The sequence below is a fragment of the Dromiciops gliroides genome, chromosome 1 (genome assembly GCF_019393635.1).
Source record: "Dromiciops gliroides isolate mDroGli1 chromosome 1, mDroGli1.pri, whole genome shotgun sequence".
Classification (NCBI taxonomy): domain Eukaryota; kingdom Metazoa; phylum Chordata; class Mammalia; order Microbiotheria; family Microbiotheriidae; genus Dromiciops; species Dromiciops gliroides.
In genome coordinates, this window is record NC_057861.1 from 31,264,883 (window position 1) to 31,282,790 (window position 17,908).

General features: G+C 46.1%; 1 protein-coding gene across 1 annotated transcript in view; it reads left to right on the plus strand.

The window, feature by feature from the left end:
- The first annotated feature begins 3,156 nt into the window (after positions 1–3,156).
- LOC122731595 (MLX interacting protein) overlaps positions 3,157–17,908 on the plus strand; it is an 83,081-nt gene continuing 68,329 nt past the window's right edge. The window contains exon 1 of the mRNA XM_043971817.1: positions 3,157–3,685. Coding sequence (XP_043827752.1) covers positions 3,207–3,685 — 479 coding nt within the window. The 5' untranslated portion in view covers positions 3,157–3,206. The remainder of the gene's footprint in view (positions 3,686–17,908) is intronic.

Genomic DNA, 17,908 nt, shown 5'->3' on the forward strand with positions numbered 1-17,908 from the left:
AAGGGAGATAGAGGATTGCCCAGCAGCGATTTATAGTGGACCCACTATAAGAACTGTTGCTTGATTTTCTTCACCTTTGTCCAGCAGCAAGCATTTAGGCTGCTGGTGATATGATAAGGACATTCAAGAGAGGACCACAGAGAAGAGTTGAATTGGTTCAGAATGGGGTCAAGAAATGGAAAGTAGGATATTGCCGGAGTGATGGTGTGAGAGAGGTGAGGGTTTAGGGACTGGAGGTCATAGTGTAATGAAGAATAAGGTTTGGTACTGAAAGTCTGAGAGAGAGGTGAAGAGCCAAGAGGTTGTGAGCAGATAAAGGGATTTCAGAGGGTGATACATTTATTGGTGGTAGCAAGACCATCTTTGGGTTTGGCTGAGGTGGGATGGAAGAGCAGTTCATGGGCAGTGTGTGGCCATTTAACCATTCTGTGCCTCAGTTTCCTCATATGTAAAAAAATTATCGACATTCTCCAAAATTGCTTCCAATTCTACATCTATTTTGATTTACATGAGGGTTGCCTTTTTTAAAAATCAGAATGTAAGTTCTGTGAGGGCAGGGACAATTTCATTTTTGTCTTTGTATTTTCAGTCCCTAGGACAGTGCTTTTCACATAGTGGGTGCTTTATGAATGCTTGTTGAATGAATATTCCTACTGTCACCACTCTAGTGCAAGCTCTACCTGAACCATCTTCATAAATCTTTCTATTTCCATCCTCTGCTTCCTCTATGAATTTAGTAATACCCTGCCTCCCAAAAGGGAATTAGGTTAGTTTTCTCAACCAGGCACCATTGGTCGAGCCCACATTTCCCAAGGGTAGATGCTCATTATACACTGCAGAAGCTCATGAAGTTGCTTGGAGAGTTTATCAAATTCAGTAGGATATCCTCTTCCCTGATTAACCCCGCTCCCTTATATATACACATCATTTCTTTTGGTCTTCAGAAGAATCTTGTGAGATAAGGGCTACCATTTTTTGTTTGTTTGTTTGTTTTTTAAGTGAGGCAGTTGGGGTTAAGTGACTTGCCCAGGGTCACCCAGCTGGTACCTGTCTCAATCTAAGTATTAAGTCTCTCCAGATTTCAAGTCGGGCTCTCCTTCCAGTTCTCCCCCCAGGGCCTAGCACGAAGATCTGCAGAGATGGAGGCTTAATAAACGTTGGTTGAATGAATGAAAGAAAAGCTTCTTGATTTAGAAAGGCTCTTATTCACATAATCTAGGTTGTTTTCCGAAAATCTCCCATAAAGTCTACAGGGCAGAGATTAAGACAGAGAGATTAAAACAATTAAAACAGATTAAGACACTTTTGCAGTGAAGAAACCAGCTAACATGGAGGATCCCACCTGCCCAAATTTTCTTTGTTGAGAAGTTCAGTGGGGCTGCTTGCTCCCTGCCATGAATTTGAAGGCTGTATTTTTTATTTTTACCTTTTAAAGACTGTGTTTGGACAACTTGTTTCCATTTTCCCTACAGCCGGATTTAGAGGTTTTTTACCCTGGTCCAGGAGAGGGGAGCTGCTTTTTGTAGGCGGATAGGGATAACTTTCAGTGTTAAGGCAGCGTGTCTCTGCCTTCCTGAAGCCTGGAGTGCAAGATTAATCATCGTGTCGTGGAGAAAACAGAATAGGACTTTAAGGCTACTTTAAGGCTCGGAGTCCCGAGGTCTAGCCCACATCTTGCCGCTAACTGTTGTGAGACTTTGGTCCCACCATTCAACCTCTGGGCCTCCAGTTTCTTCAACTGGAGGCATAAATTCCTAAAGAAGCAGGGACTACCTTATGTTTTTACTTTTTACTTTTTTAAAAAAATTCTTAGCCTGAAGCATCTATCACAGTTCAGGGTAGGTATTAAGCCCTTAATAAAGTTTGACTACAACGCATTCTTTCCTCATCTGCTCAATTCCAGCACCCATTCTGTCCACTTCTCAACTGCTTTGTATTTAACTACTTTGTATTTCTTTCAAGAAGTAAATGCCAGCAAGCGCATACTATATGCCAGGTACTTTGTTAAGTGCTTATTTGTATTTATTCTCTTATTTCTTCTATCTCTATCACCTGTCATCCATCTATTCTCTCATTTATATCACTTGCCATCTATCTATAATCTTCTTCTATTCTCTGTACCTCCTGTCTTCCTGTATCTATCGATCTATCTACTTCTTTATCGATCTATCTCTACCCCCGGTCACCCATCTTTCCCATCTCTGTTGTCTCCCTATTTCTGTCCCGGTATCTGTTATCCACCTACCTCTTCATCATCTGTCTCTATTATCTCTTTAACTCTTTATCTCTCTACCTCTGCATCCCTCTGCCTCCTCCCTCCTCCCTTCGCTGGCATCTAACTTTGACCCGTACCCCCAGCGCCTAGCCCAGAGAGTGGCACAGGGTAGGACCCTAATAAGTGCTCGTGGAATGATTGTAAAGTGAGGGTGTTAGCTGTGGGACGTGTCACTTCCCTTACGAGGGCCCCGGCTTCCTCCTCTGCAGAATGCCGGGGTGGGGCTGGACTGGCCATTTATTAGATCCCTGGCAGTTCAGACATCCCGGGGCCGCCGCCGAGCCTCGGGCCTCCGGCCTCGCCTGCCAACAGTCTGGGGGAAAGAAGAGCCTGGTGGGCAACACGCGGTGGGGGGGAGGGAGGGGGGGAAGGAGGGAGGGAGGGAGGGGGTCCCTGCGCCTTGCACGCAGTAGGCGCTTTAGAAGTTCTCCGACCCGACTGCCTGGCATCGGGGAGGTTCCCGCAGCAGAGAAGTAGCTTAGGGGCGGGGAGGAGGCGTTGGAGGGGCGGGAACGTCTTGTTTGCCCAGCGAGGGAAGGAGGCCCAGGAGGAGGGGAGGGAAGGAGGTGGGGGGCGGGGCGCCCGAGTGTTGTGTTGGTTAAAAAAAAAAAAGAAAAAGAAAAAGAAAGAAAATTTTTGTCCTCCGTGGCTCCGGGTAAACCGCACACCCGGGGTGAAGGCCTTGCGCCTTTAAGAGCCCGGCCGCGGCCGCTGATTGGCCGCGCCGCGCCGTGGCGTAGGGGGGAGGCGGGGCTTGATGCGGGCGGTCTGCTCCCCCGCCTCAGGCTCCACAGGGGAGCAAGCGGGAGGCGGCGGCAGCGGCGGCAGTTCGAACCTGGCCCTGGCCCTGGCCGCAGCCCCGGCCCCTGCCCCGCGCTCGGCCCCAGCCCCGGCCTCGGCCCCGGGGGATGCCCCCGGCCGGCCCGCCCTCATGGCCGCCGACGTCTTCATGTGCTCTCCCCGCCGGCTTCGCGGCGGGGCCCGCCCGGTGCTGCTCAAAGCGCCGGCTCCCGACGACGACGACGACTCGGACACGGACGAGCCCTCGGCCTCCGCCGCGGCCCCCGCGGGCTCCGGCCCCTCGGGCGCTCCGGCCCGGCCTCGGCCCGGCCCCGCCGCCGCCCCCGCCGCCGGCGGGCCGGACGAGGACGAGGACGACGAGGGGGAGGACGAGGAGGCGGTGTCCGAGGAGCCCGGGGGGCGGCGGCGGGGCCGGCAGCAGATCATCCACAGCGGCCACTTCATGGTGTCGTCCCCGCACCGCGAGCACCCGCCCAAGAAGGGCTATGACTTCGACACGGTCAACAAGCAGACGTGCCAGACGTACAGCTTCGGCAAGACCAGCTCGTGCCACCTGTCCATCGACGCGTCCCTCACCAAGCTCTTCGAGTGCATGACCCTGGCCTACAGGTAGGCGCGGGCGCGACCCCCGGGCGCGCCCCTCCCTGCCCCGCACGGGGTCCTCGTTCACCCTTTGTCCCAGCGGGGGGCCCTGGGGCATGACCGCACCCACAACCTCCCAGTACCCTCACCTCGGGGTACCATCGGCTGGCAGCCTGCTCTGCCACCCACGCACACACGCGCACACCCACGCGGCCCTCCTTTCTAGAGGACGGCCCACTCCCAGATTATCTACCCCACCCACCTCCTCTGCGGGAGGAGGGGGAAGATGTGCTCTCCTCTACCCTCTCGTCCATCCTCCCCCTTCACCCCACATACACATGCACCTGGCTGGGGAGGGACCTGCCTCCTACACACCCATCTTCTCACCCGTCAGTCCGGGGGTGTGGGGGGGAATGACACTCCTTCCTCAATACAAAGTGCTCATCTCCCTAGTCTTCCTGTTGGTTGTCATTTCTCCTCCTTGACAGTCCCCCACCCCTTACAAAGCAGGGTGCTCATTTGGCTGTCACCCCCCCCCCAAAAAAAAAAGCACACCTCTTTCTCTAGCCCATCCCCCCAGCTGTGGGATAATCAACTCCTGCTCGCACAGAGGCACATTAGTTCCTGGCCCATTCCCCCAAATTGGAGAATGCTAGAGATCAGGGGTGATCATTCCTGCCCCCCTTGGAGACCTGTGTTCCTCCTCAGCTGGGGATGATGATAATAGCTAACATTTATGTCGCTTTTTAAAGTGCAGGGTTTCTAGGTATGATCTCGTTTGATCTCACAACTAACCTGTGAGCTAAGTGTTCCAGATGAGGAAACTTGAGGCTTTGAGATATTAAATACCTAGTAAAGGTCTGGGGCAGGATTTGAATTCTGGTCTTCCCAGTTCCAGCACTCTTACTTGCCATGCCACCTAGCTGCCTTGGCACTTAGGTGATGGACCCTCCCACATACAGGAGACCCTCCCCTATAGATCAACTCCTTCACCTGGAGGAACACAGATTGCCTAGCATGTTCTCCCCCCCACCCCATTTTCTCTCCATGGAGATCTACCTACTTCATCTGGCTGGGGAACCTAGGAGATGGTTCCCCCAAACACACAGGATGTTCCTCCCTGCATCTGTACACAATACAGGGTGTTCGCACTCTCCACACTTCAGTGAACATTCTCTTCCCAATCATTTGTTCACTCCTCCTCACCTAAATATCTACCCCTACCCTGCTAAGAGCCTTGGTAGTGACCACTGCATGCACATATATAATGAGGAGGCCCCTGCCCACCCATAGATAGATTCGTCTCCCCTTTATTGAGACCTCTGTGTCTCTTCCATTCATCACATACAGAGTTCCATTCCCCCTCCCACGTGGAAGGTGGGGAACACAACAGGGGTTTTACAAACCTCCTCACCTCCAGTTGAGAACCTGAGAGCTGATTCTTCCACACATACCTTTAGGGAGCTCCTCTTCCTATCCATAAATCACTGGAAATGCTCTTTCCTATGGGGTAAAGGATCTGGAGGAGACAGGACTGAAAGGGTATCTCCTCACAGTAGGAAGCCAGGGATCTGGGAGACACCCTCTCAAGCTGGCTACTCATTCTAATGGCAAACTCTTCCTTCTACCCTCCTCTAGGAAATAGCACCCTTCACCCCACACTAGAACTGCCCTGCCTTCTCTCAATATCCCCTGGGAGTTCTCCCTTAACCTCCTTCCTGCCACTGAGGGACATGGGAGATGGCCCTTCCACACCCAGTCTGGGAGTTTCCTCAGCCCTCAGTCTAGCCCTGGAAATCTGGGAGACAAGGTGTGGGAGGAGACCTTGGGAGAGATTGCCATACTCCCCCTCCCTTTCTCTGCTCCCTGCTCTGAGCTGCCCCTTCACTTCCCCATGGGCAGTAGGAAGGTTCTCCCCGCCTCCCCCAAGGATCTCTGCAGCCCAGCGTCTGTATCCTGTGGCACCCAGCCAGGCTGACAACAGAAAAGGAGAACCAGGGAGTTTGAGAGTCAGCAGGAACTTGGACAAGTCTCCCTCCAACTTCCCTGCTTAGGACGCCAGAACTGAAAGAGACTTGTAGAGTTAATCAGGTTTCAAATCCTCATGTTACAAAGGAGGAAGTTCAGCCTCCTGGAGGTTGGGACTTGGTCATGGCTAAGTAAGTGGCAGAAAGCTCAGTTTCCTCCTCCTGTATAAAGTGAGGATGGACATGTTTGCAGGGGGTGGTTGTGAGGAAGGGGCTTTGTAAACCTGGAGTAGTGTAGAAATGTTGGTGATCATTCTCATGCCTTATTATTCGAGCATCACATTTTGAGTTACCCTGGACCATCGAGGGTTTCTTAACCTTTTCGTGTGTGCTAGACCCCTGGCACGGTCTGGTGAAGCTTATGGACCCCTTCTCATCATGTTTTTAAATGTATAAAATACAATATAGGAAATTATAAAGGCAAACAAATTCTATTGAAATAATTTGTCAAAATATTTTTAAAACGAATTCATAGACCTGATGTCCCTTTCCCCCCAATTTACTTTGGAGCTGACTGATTTAAGTGTAAGCCATCTGGGTTTCGTTTCTTCTTTTGTAAAATGAAGGGGTTAGGGTAGGGTGAATGATTAAGGAGTGTGTGTAGCGTGCAGGTGTTGGGAATACCGAGGCAAAATCCAAACACTTCCCATCCCAAAGGATCTTACATTCTAGGGGCTGAGGTGGAAGGGAGGGGCTGAGGTAATATATGCCCAAATAAATATCGATACAAAGTATTTTGGGGAGTTGAGGGACACTAACTAACAACAGGGAGTCTCAGAAAAGGCCTCTTAACAGGACATGGCTTTTGAGCCCGAGCCTTGAAGGAAGGTAGGCAGGAAGAGGTCAAAGTTAAGAGGTGAACATTCCAGGTCTGTGCTTGGGACTAGGAGACAGGAGATGGAATAAGGTGTCTGGGGAGATAGACGGGGGCCAGGTTGAGAAGGGCTTTAAATGCCAACAAGAGGGGGTCGTATTTTCTAATTGATGCAGTGGGGAGCCTTTGTCGTTTTCTTGAGGAGGGCGGTGACATGGTCATACCTGGACTTGAAGAAGGAAGATGACAGTTGTGCGGAAGATGGATTGGAGAGAGGACAGTCCAGCTCTGAACTTGATGACTTTTGTAATAGGTCATAATTCACATTCCTTTAGCACTTTGCTTTCAGAGGGCTTTCCTTGCAGTACTCTGTGAGGTAGGTAGTGTAGGGAAGAGCACTGGACCTGTAGGTGAATGACTTACCTCAGAGGCTGAAGTAGTTTGCCCACAGTCACAACAGCCAGGCCTTTTGGCTGCCAGTCCAGTGCCCTTTGCCATTTAGCTGGGTGCAAGGAGTAAGTAGTACTCCCTGGGTCTCAGTAAAATGTGTTGGACTGGATGGTCTCTTCTAGTTTTAAATCTTAATGATCATCATGCTGCTTTCGATCTTAGAAAGCAGCCTCTCCATCATTTTTGTCCATAGGAGGAAACTGAGGGGGAGAGAGACTTGTTCCTTACTCTAAGCCTTGAGTAAGTAGTGGGATGAGGAGCAGACTCCAGCTCTTCAGCATCCTTGGCCACAGGCTGTTCCCCACTGATATCCTGCCTCACTTGATTTTGAGACATTCAAGGCAGGTGGTTTAAAAGATGTTTAAAGTAGGGGGCAGCTAGGTGGCGCAGTGGATAAAGCACTGCCCCTGGATTCAGGAGGACCTGAAGTTCAAATCTGGCCTCAAGACACTTGACACTTACTAGCTGTGTGACCCTGGGCAAGTCACTTAGCCCCCATTGCCCCGCCAAAAAAAACCCCCAACCCCCCCCCCCAAAAAAAATATGTTTAAAGTAGAAAGAGAAAGAGATTGGGCATTCAGTTATCACAGCTGGCAGGACCTGTGGGTGACTGATTAGATGGAGAATTTATATCTTCTTGTAGGTAGATGGGTGATGGAGCCCTATTGACTTCTTATAACCTGGGTTTGCCTGCTATCCTCCAACCCCTTTTTGCTTCAGAAAAATCCTAGGATGTTGGAGCTGGAAAAGATCTTAAGGATCAGAGTATTATTTAAAGGTCATACAGAAAAGGAAATTGAGAACCAGAGAAGGGAAGGAAGGCCCTTGTCTAAGGGGGACATAGTGAGCTGCTGACAATTAGGGACAAGGATTCAGGTCTCCTACTTCTGGTCCAGACTTTCTTTCCCATTGTACTTCTGGCAGAGTACTTACTGGTTTTAGTTGAGGCCCCACCTCTTCCCTGTGTCAGTTACTGGGAAGCATAGACGTGCTTACAAGGAACTGTGGGGTACATGCTTCGCATTAAGGCTGAGCTTTATGTGTTGGGAGCCACCAGCTGTTGGAGGGGTAGCCTGTCCCTTCTTGGAGCAGTGGGAATCTTCCAGCCTGGAGAGATGTTCCACCAGCTTTTAAACACAGGAATGTGGAGGCCACCGATCTTGGGGCAGCCATGCCCAACACCATCTTTATAGCCTGATTTCAATGCCAGAAGAATCCCCAAGCCACCTCTCCAGACAGGTGCTGAGGCTGGGAAGGGATGGAAGGGTTAAAGGTCCTTTCCACTGTGCATGCATTAAGGATTCGTATCAAGTAGTTTTTTCCGCTGTCTTTGGAAGATCTGCTGGTGCCTGGCCCTTCACAGTTTGGGATTAGGATCACTGGTGAGCTGGGCTGCAAGCCGCTTAAGAAAAATCATCTCAGTCGCCTTTCTCCTGGAATGGTGTATGCTCTAAACAAGAGAAGTTGGACAAAGAACTTCTTGGAAGGGCTTTGGAACGTCTTTCTCCTTCTTGGTAGGGTTAGTGGTTGCTTTCTAAACAGTTAGGAGCGAGTCTAGCTTTAATGTATTGTCAGGCATGGTTAAAATACTAGAAACTTGGCTGTGGTTGGCATTGTTCTTCCTTCTGGAAGAAATAATTAGGCTACATACACACACGTATCTGAGTTCTGGTAACAACTCCATTTCCTTTAAAAAGAATTTCCTTGGTGAGTTATTTGTCACATGTCTGCCCCTTAGCCCTGACTTCCATCTTCTAAGGCACAGTCCCTCCCCTGGTGTTCTGGGTTTTCTTATTTGCATCAGCACAGAGATGGCTGGGGGCTTTCTATTTACGAAGTAAAACAGTGGCATTGCTTTGGCCCTTTGAACTTGTATTGACAAGTTCCAGGGCAAAGACAAAAGGAATACAGCCCCTCTGGGTATCAGTGTACCCTTCGTCATGTTAGGGGAACCTTTTTCTTAAGTCACATGTGAAAAGTAACAGTTTAAGGAAACTTAATTCCATTATTAGAGACAAGCTCTCATTATTAGATATTATTGGATATTAGCTATATCTGTTATTAGAGTGGACATTCTCTCTGGGCCTCATCCTCTCTAACTGTAAAATGAAGGCACGGGATCAGAGCCCTAAGGCTCCCTGCCAACTCTATATTTGTAAGCCTGTGATTTACTCTTTTTATAAACTTCTGGAAGCCACAGTGGGGCCTCGATGATATAGTAGCAATAGAAGAGAACCAAAAACTAAGTTTACCCAAGCTGTTCCACCACAAGAGGGGAAAAACAGAGTCATCCTTGTCCATGGTGTTGTGTAACCTCAAGCATACTTTCTTAAAATGTATTGTTTTCTTAAACTGCTCTTGGAACTTGGGTTTAATGGTGGCAGACAACCACACACAATGAAGCAGACCTTTTGGCCATGCTCTAGCTGCCTCAAGGTGTATGTATTCATGAAGAGGACCATGCGAGATTAATGGAAATGGATAATGACTGAAAATGGCTTCTTCAGGTATAGGATCATTGGATGTGTTCAATGTATGATGCATATTTAATGTCCATTTGAATTCATACATTTTTTTAAAAACTTTTTTGTATCAATGTCTGTTACAGATAATTGTACAAAAAGAGGAAGTGTTAATTCTCTTATTGGAGTCACAGTTTTTACTTGCTAGCAACCTATTAAAATACCAAATTCAGACTACAGAAGAATGTGGAAATGAAGATAGACAATTTGAGTTTACTTTTAGTGGATCTTGTGCAATGTGTGCTGTTTCCAAATTTAATTAATTGCTCCCTGATTCTAACAGAATTATAAAGGCATTTGTAAACAAGACATAGCAAATTTAAAAGCATTCAAAATTTTAAAAGCAAAAATGTAGAACTGGAAATGGTCCTCCCTTAAATAGAATTGATTATATAAGTAAAGGGGGTAAATTGTTTTTGTGTGTGAAACACTCTTAGAAGGGTAACTAGCCATCAAGTGTTGTTGAAATTGTAAAATACTTATTGATAGCCTATGCTTATAATATTGTTAGATTTGGCATAAAATGGATCTGAATTTTTTTTTAAATCAGCCTTGTGGTATTTGGTACCATTAGTAGTATACATTTTAAAAAATGTATTTTAATTTCAATCTTCAGGTACAGGTAATTTAAACATACAGGGTGTGCCAAAAGTCTTAGTGCAATTTTAAGCTTCAATATAAATTGTATTTAAATACCCTTGTAAATAAAATAATAAGACAAATGAACCTGCAAGATGGAACAGAAAACTCCAAGGAACTGTGAGTAATCTTACCACGTTTGCAAGCCTCTGAATTTTAGGGACTCTTAACCACCACATCAGAAGATATATATGTGGAGTTTTATTTTTAAATAATTTATATTAATATTGTTTGTGATTTCCCTTAATAATTTCCAGATATTATCATATTTCCTTGTACCAAAGACAAACACAACAGTTAAACAAAAATCATAGAGACCTGTTGGGTCTGAGAGTATGTGCAGCCTCTCCCTTTTTACCAGAAGGATGTCAATGCATTTCCTCCTCTTTTTTCCAGGACCAAGATTGACCATTGCACTTTCTTGGTGTTTGGCATTGTTATAGTGATTGACATTGACTTTATTTGTACTCAGATGAGCCAGTAAGAAAAGAAAAAGAGAATTGTGGGTAAAACTTTGCATTTGTTGCATATCCCTCAGTTTTCTTAACTAGGGAATAAATTCAGCATTTGTATGGACTGAATAGCAGTGCTGCAACTCTCCTTATTTTAGTACCAAGCAGAATTTTAAAATATTTTCCTGCGGATGCTGCACTTATGTTTTGTTTTCCAGAGAAGGGCTTTGCCACTGGAAAAAATGTGAGCGCCTCCTGGCTCACAGCTTACCATACATATAACACGCCTAGGGAAGAACATTCAATAAATGCTTCTCCCTCCCCCACCCCCAATTGGTTTTAGAAATATTTTTCCTGAAGAAATTGAGCATTGCTTTTGAAGTAGTGAGCCTTAGGGTGACTCTTTTTGTTGTTGTCGGTTTCTGTAGTTTGCTATTGGGTATATTTCTCTTGCCTGTTAAAGACACGGAGCTTAGTTGATTCCATCTTTAGTTTTCCTTTGCTGGCCTTTAAAGCTACACATCCCCCTCATTGTTTCCTTGTGTGAGGTTGGCAGTGGGATGTACTTCCCTGACTGTCAGTGAGGCCCGTGACTGCCGAAGCTGACAGAGGCGTGACCCAAAGACAGTTGGCTGGGCTCTAGCATCTGGCGGAGAAGTGAGAGTACAGTGACAGGTTCCTGGCTTCCTGAGAAGGAGGGCCGACTTGGCCCCTACAAGAGCATGAATTGAACACTTCTTGTTAGAAAACTGGAACTCTGACGACTTCTAACTGAAGATCTCCTCTGTCCTTCTTGTAGGATTTAGGCCTTTTGTCAGTACTGTTAGAGAGAGTCGAGTGCTGATTATAGGGTCAGCTGGTTCTAACTCCCTCTTCACTAATATTCCTAGCTTAGGTTCTGTCTCCCTACCTCACTTCCTGTTCCTTGACATCATTGTTGGCCCCCCCCCCCCCCCCCCCCCGCCAGTTGGTACACTCTGTGCTTTTGGGGTTTGATTTCCTGTTAACTGCTGCTGTTTCCACATAAGGTTCAAGTGTTTATTTGGGGCTGAACAAATTGTAGGATAACATTGGCTCCTGAAAAGTGGTTTTAGCATACTGGATTTTGTCCATTTGTGAAAAGGCAAGAGTCTCTGCTCCCTGCCCTACTACTGATTTCTTAACATTGCTAGGTGAGGTCTGGAGAGTGAGTGTATGTATGTGTGACTTAGTCACCAACGGAAGTAGGAAGGAGCAATATTTTATGTTTCGTTGTTTTGGTGAAAACTTCCTTTTCCTCACCCCCAGGGATTAGATGAACTATCTGGTTAGGAGCTTCCTTAAATAACTAAGTTGGACCCAACTGTAAGAAGCAAGAAGAGAACAAAGGAGCTGGTGGAACGTGAGCAAATTTTTGCATCTCTGGTTCTTGAACCTAAAGTAGCCCCTGAATTGGTCAGTTTCTTTCTCTTCTTCCCAAGTTCCCATACATCCCTTTTCCTAACTTATTTCATTTTGAATGCTGAGCATAGAAATGACCTCATAATGGTTACATTGGTAAGTGAGACAGGGAATTAAATGATCTCTTGAAGCAGCAGAAAATAATTGGCTTAATCTGAATTCCTGATGTCAGACAATAGAGTGGGAAAGGAGTTCCTTAGTTTTGGGGAAGATAGTTATATCAGGTTGGAACCCCACCATAACTGACCAGCTGTGTAAACTTTGGTCTTTTCATTCTTTACATACCTGCATTTTCTATCTACAAATGGGGACAAATAAGACTTGTCTCACTAAGACTTTTTAACATGATGTAGTGGTAAGAAACTAGATAGGATGTTAGCAGATAGGGTCTGATGCCTACTTGTCTACAAAGTAACAAGCCACTTCAGCCAACTTCTGTTCTAAAGCTTTGTAATCCTGTATTTCAGATAAGACTAGTTTAAAAGATGCCAAATAGAATTTGGGGTGGGGTCAACATTTATTAAACTTAATAGTAGTTCTACTGTAAAACATTAATCATAGTTAGTTCTTGCCTTATTTACACATTAAGCATTGGTGTGTGTGTGTGTTTATCACTCATAAAAATTCCAATAAAATCACATACAATTTAATTCCCCCCATTCCCCTTTTGAGCATTCTGGTCAAAATTTTTATTGCCTTGTATGCTTGATGTGAAAATTCAGGAAGAGATCTTCATTTTTCTCTTTACTTAGAGACAAACCATTTGTAAAAGTTTCCTACCTAACTACATACTGGGTTTTTGTTTGTTTTTGTGGGGCAATGAGGGTTAAGTGACTTGCCCAGGGTCACACAGCTAGTAACTGTCAAGTGTCTGAGGCTGGATTTGAACTCAGTTCCTCCTGACTCCAGGGCAGGTGCTCTATCCACTGTACCACCTAGCTGCCCCCCCCCCCCCAACTACATATTGGAGAAAGGTGTAAATCAAGGGAGCAGAGAAGCTTAATCCATTAGATTTCCTTAGGCTATAATCCTTTAGAAAGCATGTCTAGGTAGCACACATTCATTGTTAGTAAGAACAGTAAGAAGTTAGAGGCTGGACCAGATTTAACAGATGGTATGTGACAGGAATTTGAGTTTGCCCCTAGCCCCATTGTTATTATTATTACTATTATTTTTTGCAGGACAATGAGGGTTAAGTAACTTGCCCAAGGTCACACAGCTAGTAAGTGCCAAATGTCTGAGGTCACATTTGAACTCAGGTCCTCCTGAATCCAGGACCAGTGTTTTATCCACTGCACCACCTAGCTGCCCCCTAACAGATGGTGTAAAAGAAAGTACATGTTCTGAACCAGAGCTCCTTCAGATTGTTTTAAAGCTGTAAGCAAATGACCATGATGCATGACAACAGACTGAAGTTTGTATATAGAATAGAGTCTAGTGTTTTAATCAAATACCATTTATAAAAAATGTAATCTGATATACTTTGAGTAATGTGTAATCATTGTGCTGTATAGTGATATGGGATAACTCCCAAGCTGGTCACATACATGACATCTTACTGATAAATTATTTACCAGTTACTTAGAGGAAGTTAGGTGGTGGTCTAGTGGATAGTTGTTGGACTTGGAGGCAGGAAAACCTGAATTCCATTCTTGCCTCAAACACTTACTAGCTGTGTAACCTTGGGCAAGTCATTTAGCTTTCCTCAGCCTCAGTTTCCTCGTCTGTAAAATGAGAATGATAATAGTGCTTGCCTCACAGGGTTGTTCTGAGAATCAAATGAGATTTCATTTTATACACATGGGACGCACACAAACACAAAGCAGCAGCAGCATCACAACCTTTAAGGCATTGTATACATGCTAGCTGTTAATAGTAATAGAATGATTCATTAACCAACCCAGATTTGTATAGCTTTTGTCAATGTAGGGACAGTTTTCCTTACCTCTGTGAACATTTTATGTTGTTTTGTTTTTGTTTTTTTGCTGGGCAATAAAGGTTAATTGACTTGTTCAGGGTCACACAGCTAGTAAGTGTCAAGTGTCTGAGGCTGGATCTGAACTCAGGTGCTCCTGAATCCAGGGCTGGTGCTTTATCCACTGCGACACCTAGCTGCCCCCCTCTGTGAACATTTTAATAATTTTTTACAAGATTGTGAAAAGTCAGTTAATTTTCCAACAATCAGAAGAAGACTACCCAGACTTCTGGATAGAACTCCCTGGATACCTGCTCTTTCCCATGGCTCAGAATTTAGTGTCCCTTTAACATGTGAGGGGTTAAGCCTCTAATCTGACAATCAGTGCTGGTGAAGGGAGATGGGAAACCCTAGGGTAAACCCTTCTCCAGGAGATTGCTCTATCATCTCTCACTTAGCTTAATCTCTGTTTACTGGCTGCTTCAGGACTGTGTACAAATATATCCATGTCTTCAAAAAATCTTTACCTGTTCTGCCCATCCCTGCTAGCTCTGATTCATCTCTCACTGCCTTTTGTGGCTAAACTCCTTGAGAAGGCTATTATAATGGGAGTCACCACTTCCTCTCACTCTTTTTAACATTCCACAGTCTGGCTTCTGATGTCATCATTCAATAGAAATTGCTCCCTTTTCTCATTTCTCATCCTTATTGATCTCTCTGCAACCTTTGACACCATCAATCTGTCTTGACTGTTACTTCTCAGTCTCCTTTGTTGTATCTTTTGGGGGGCGGCAGTGAGGGTTAAGTGACTTGCCCAGGGTCACACAGCTAGTGTCAAGTGTCTGAGGCTGGATTTGAACTCAGGTCCTCCTGAATCCAGGGCTGGTGCTTTATCCACTACACCACCTAGCTGCCCCCTGCCTTTGTTGTATCTTCATCCAGATCACACTTGACAACTGGTTGTATGTTGTATGCCATTCTCCCCCACCCCCCCCCCCCCCCCTGTTTTGAACACCTTTCTTCCTCTATACCTTTTTACTCGTTGAGCTCATCAACTTCCACAAATTCAGTGATCTCTATGCAGATCTCTTTATCTAACCCTAACCTGACTTCCAGTTTCACATCCCCAATCTCCAGCTGTCATCTTAAACTCAACATATCCCCAAACAAAAACTATCTTTCTGCCTCTACCCTCTCTTTCTAACTTCTTTGTTACCATTGAAGGGACTACCATCTTTCCAGTCTCCTGGACCCACAACCGAGGTGTCACCTTTGACTTCTCACCCTGCCCCCCCATCACTTTCCATGTCCTATAGTTCCTGTCTTTACAACATCTCTTGTATAGATTCTCTTTTCTACTCTAACACCATCACCTGACTTCAGGCACTCATCACCTCACCCCCTGGACTATTGCATTAGCCTGCTGGTGGCCTTGTCATGGGAGGATTATGGGCCCCGGTCACCCCAACAATTCTCTGGGGGGTTCAAGGAACTTTTTCCTTGAAACCTCAGGGGTTTTCCCTTGAAATCAAGTAGGCCTCTCCTTGAACACAATCAAGGACACACACACTCACCTAACGGAGATAAGCGGCACAGATTGAACTGAGCATGCTCCAGGACCATCACCCCACATTCCAGTCCTCCTAAGCATCTGGATGAGGTAATCCAGGAGAAGACCACCTGGAACCGCCCATCAGCAGACTGCTTAGACCCATCAGGACAAAGGTGACACCCACCACCAGATCTCTCAAGAGGGATTCTTCCTACCACAGCGCAACGCGGGAAGACCACCAGCCCCTCACCCAATAAGAGACTCTTACCCACCCTCATCTAAACTCTATAAAATGGCACCCCACAAGTCAGTTGGGGGGGAAAGCATTTTGTTCTGGCAAAACCTTCCTCCCGGCTGGTTTCTCTTGTACCCCAATAAACCCGTTCTCTTATTCCTGATTAGGTTTTGTGTGAGAGTGTAATTCTTTACAGAGGAATCCTAAGGACCCACGTGCTTTCTCCTATCAGTTTCCCCTTATCAGCCTCAAGTCTCCCCACACCACTCAGGCTGTCAAAGGGAACCTTATTAAGCACAGGTCTGACTGTGTCACCCTCTTATTCAGTAGGCTCCAGCAGTTTCCTCTTGCCTCAGGTATCAAATAGAAAATCCTCTGTTTGGCCTTTAAAAGCTGTTCATAACCTGGCCTCTTCCCTTCCTGTCCTTCCAGGCTTCTAATGCCTTTCTTTCTCCCCTTTAGCCCCTCCGTGTATTCTGTAATTCAGTGACACTGGCTTCCTTGCAGCTTCTCAAACCAAATCAGAGGCCGAGATACTTGATCAAACGAGATAATATCTGTAAAGCATTTCACACAGTGCTTGGATCATAGGTTGGTCTCCTCTGCTCTCCCCGCTTCCCCATCTCCAGACTCTGGACATTTTCATTGACTGGTCCCCATTCCTGGGATTCTATTCCTCCTCATCTTTGCCTTCTAGCTTCCTTGGCCTCTTTCAAGTGTTAGCTTAAGGCCCCCTTCCGTAAGAACCCTTTGCCTATCTCCCATATTCTCTCGGATCGATTCTCTCTAGCTTGTTTGTACAAGGTGTTTCGCATGTCGTCTCCTCTGTTGGACTGTGAGGTCCTCAAGAGCAAGCACTGATCTGGGACTTTTTGGGTTTCCCCAGCACTTAGCACAGTAACTGGCATGTAGTTAATTAGGTGCTTAACAATCAGTGCTTGTTGACTTGGGATCGGGCATAACATAATTGGTTCTAAATTCCCAGCATTTGGATTTCTGAAGAACAGGGCTAAGGAGTGGATGTGAGATAAGGAAAGGGAAGAAAAAGGATGTAGTTAGGCCAAGATAGTGGGATCACTTCACTGTCTTTGTGTGCCCAGTAGGTATGATAAGGGCCAAGGTCTTGAGAAGCAGTGTGGCATAGGTGATAGAGAACCAACTCTGACTCTAGGAAGACCCGGGTTCAAGTGCCACCTTTGACACATACTGGCTCTTCTATCTTGGGCAGATCACTAGCTTTCAGTGAGCCAGGCAGTCCTTTAAGATGATCAGTTACAGAAGTGCTGGCCTGCACTGGCAGACAGTTTCCTGACGGAGGAGTTCTCATACCATCAAGTTCAGGTTCCTACAGAAGGCTTTACACTCCAGTCAGAGAAGTTTCAGATTGTAAATAGCCTGAGAAAAGGTATTTGACAGATTCATTTTGCATTAAAGTTCACCTGTCAGCAAATCCTGAGAGAAGCTGTATTTGATAAGGGGGTGGGGAGGAAGGGAGCCTTGGACCCCTGAAGTGGTTGGGAGCTGAAAGGGAAAAAAGGAAAGGAGTAAAGTGAGGGCAGAGCATTGTTCAGAAGGCCAGCTTTGTTTGGTCTTTAGCTTGTTTAATTAAGGGCATATTGGTCTGCAGCGGTTAGGACCAGAGAGGTGCTTTGTGGGTGTGTCTCTGTTACAGCCTGCCTGTGCAGGCTCCTTTCAGAAACCTCTTCGGACCTTTGTCTAACACCCCCCCAAGTGTAGAAGCAGCCTTTCCTGTTCACCTCTTGTTGGCTCACACACACGGTTAAAAAGAAACAACTTTGCTTTAGATGCAGTTATACCGTGGTGTTGGTGTAAAAAGGGGTGTTCAGTTAATAATCAGTGAGCATTTATTAAGAGCTCACTAGATGCCAAGAACTGTGCTAAGCTGCTGGGTTAGAAAGTCGTTGTGATTCGTTGTGCTTTCCACTGTAGTGTGGCAAGCCTGGGACATGTGGATTATCCTTGGTCTCTAATTGCAGTAATGGGATTCAACTTTAGATAATGGCTTTACTGCAGAAAAGCTCAGTCATTCATTTTATGCATCTTAAAGATTAACATGTCCATTAATAAAAATGTAGGGAGTGAGCTGTCATTCCCAAGAGTCTTCAGGAAATGGAAATTTCTCTCAGATGTCAGTGGATAGGCCAGGCATAGATCTCAGATGGCAGTGTTTCCAATTCTTGTAG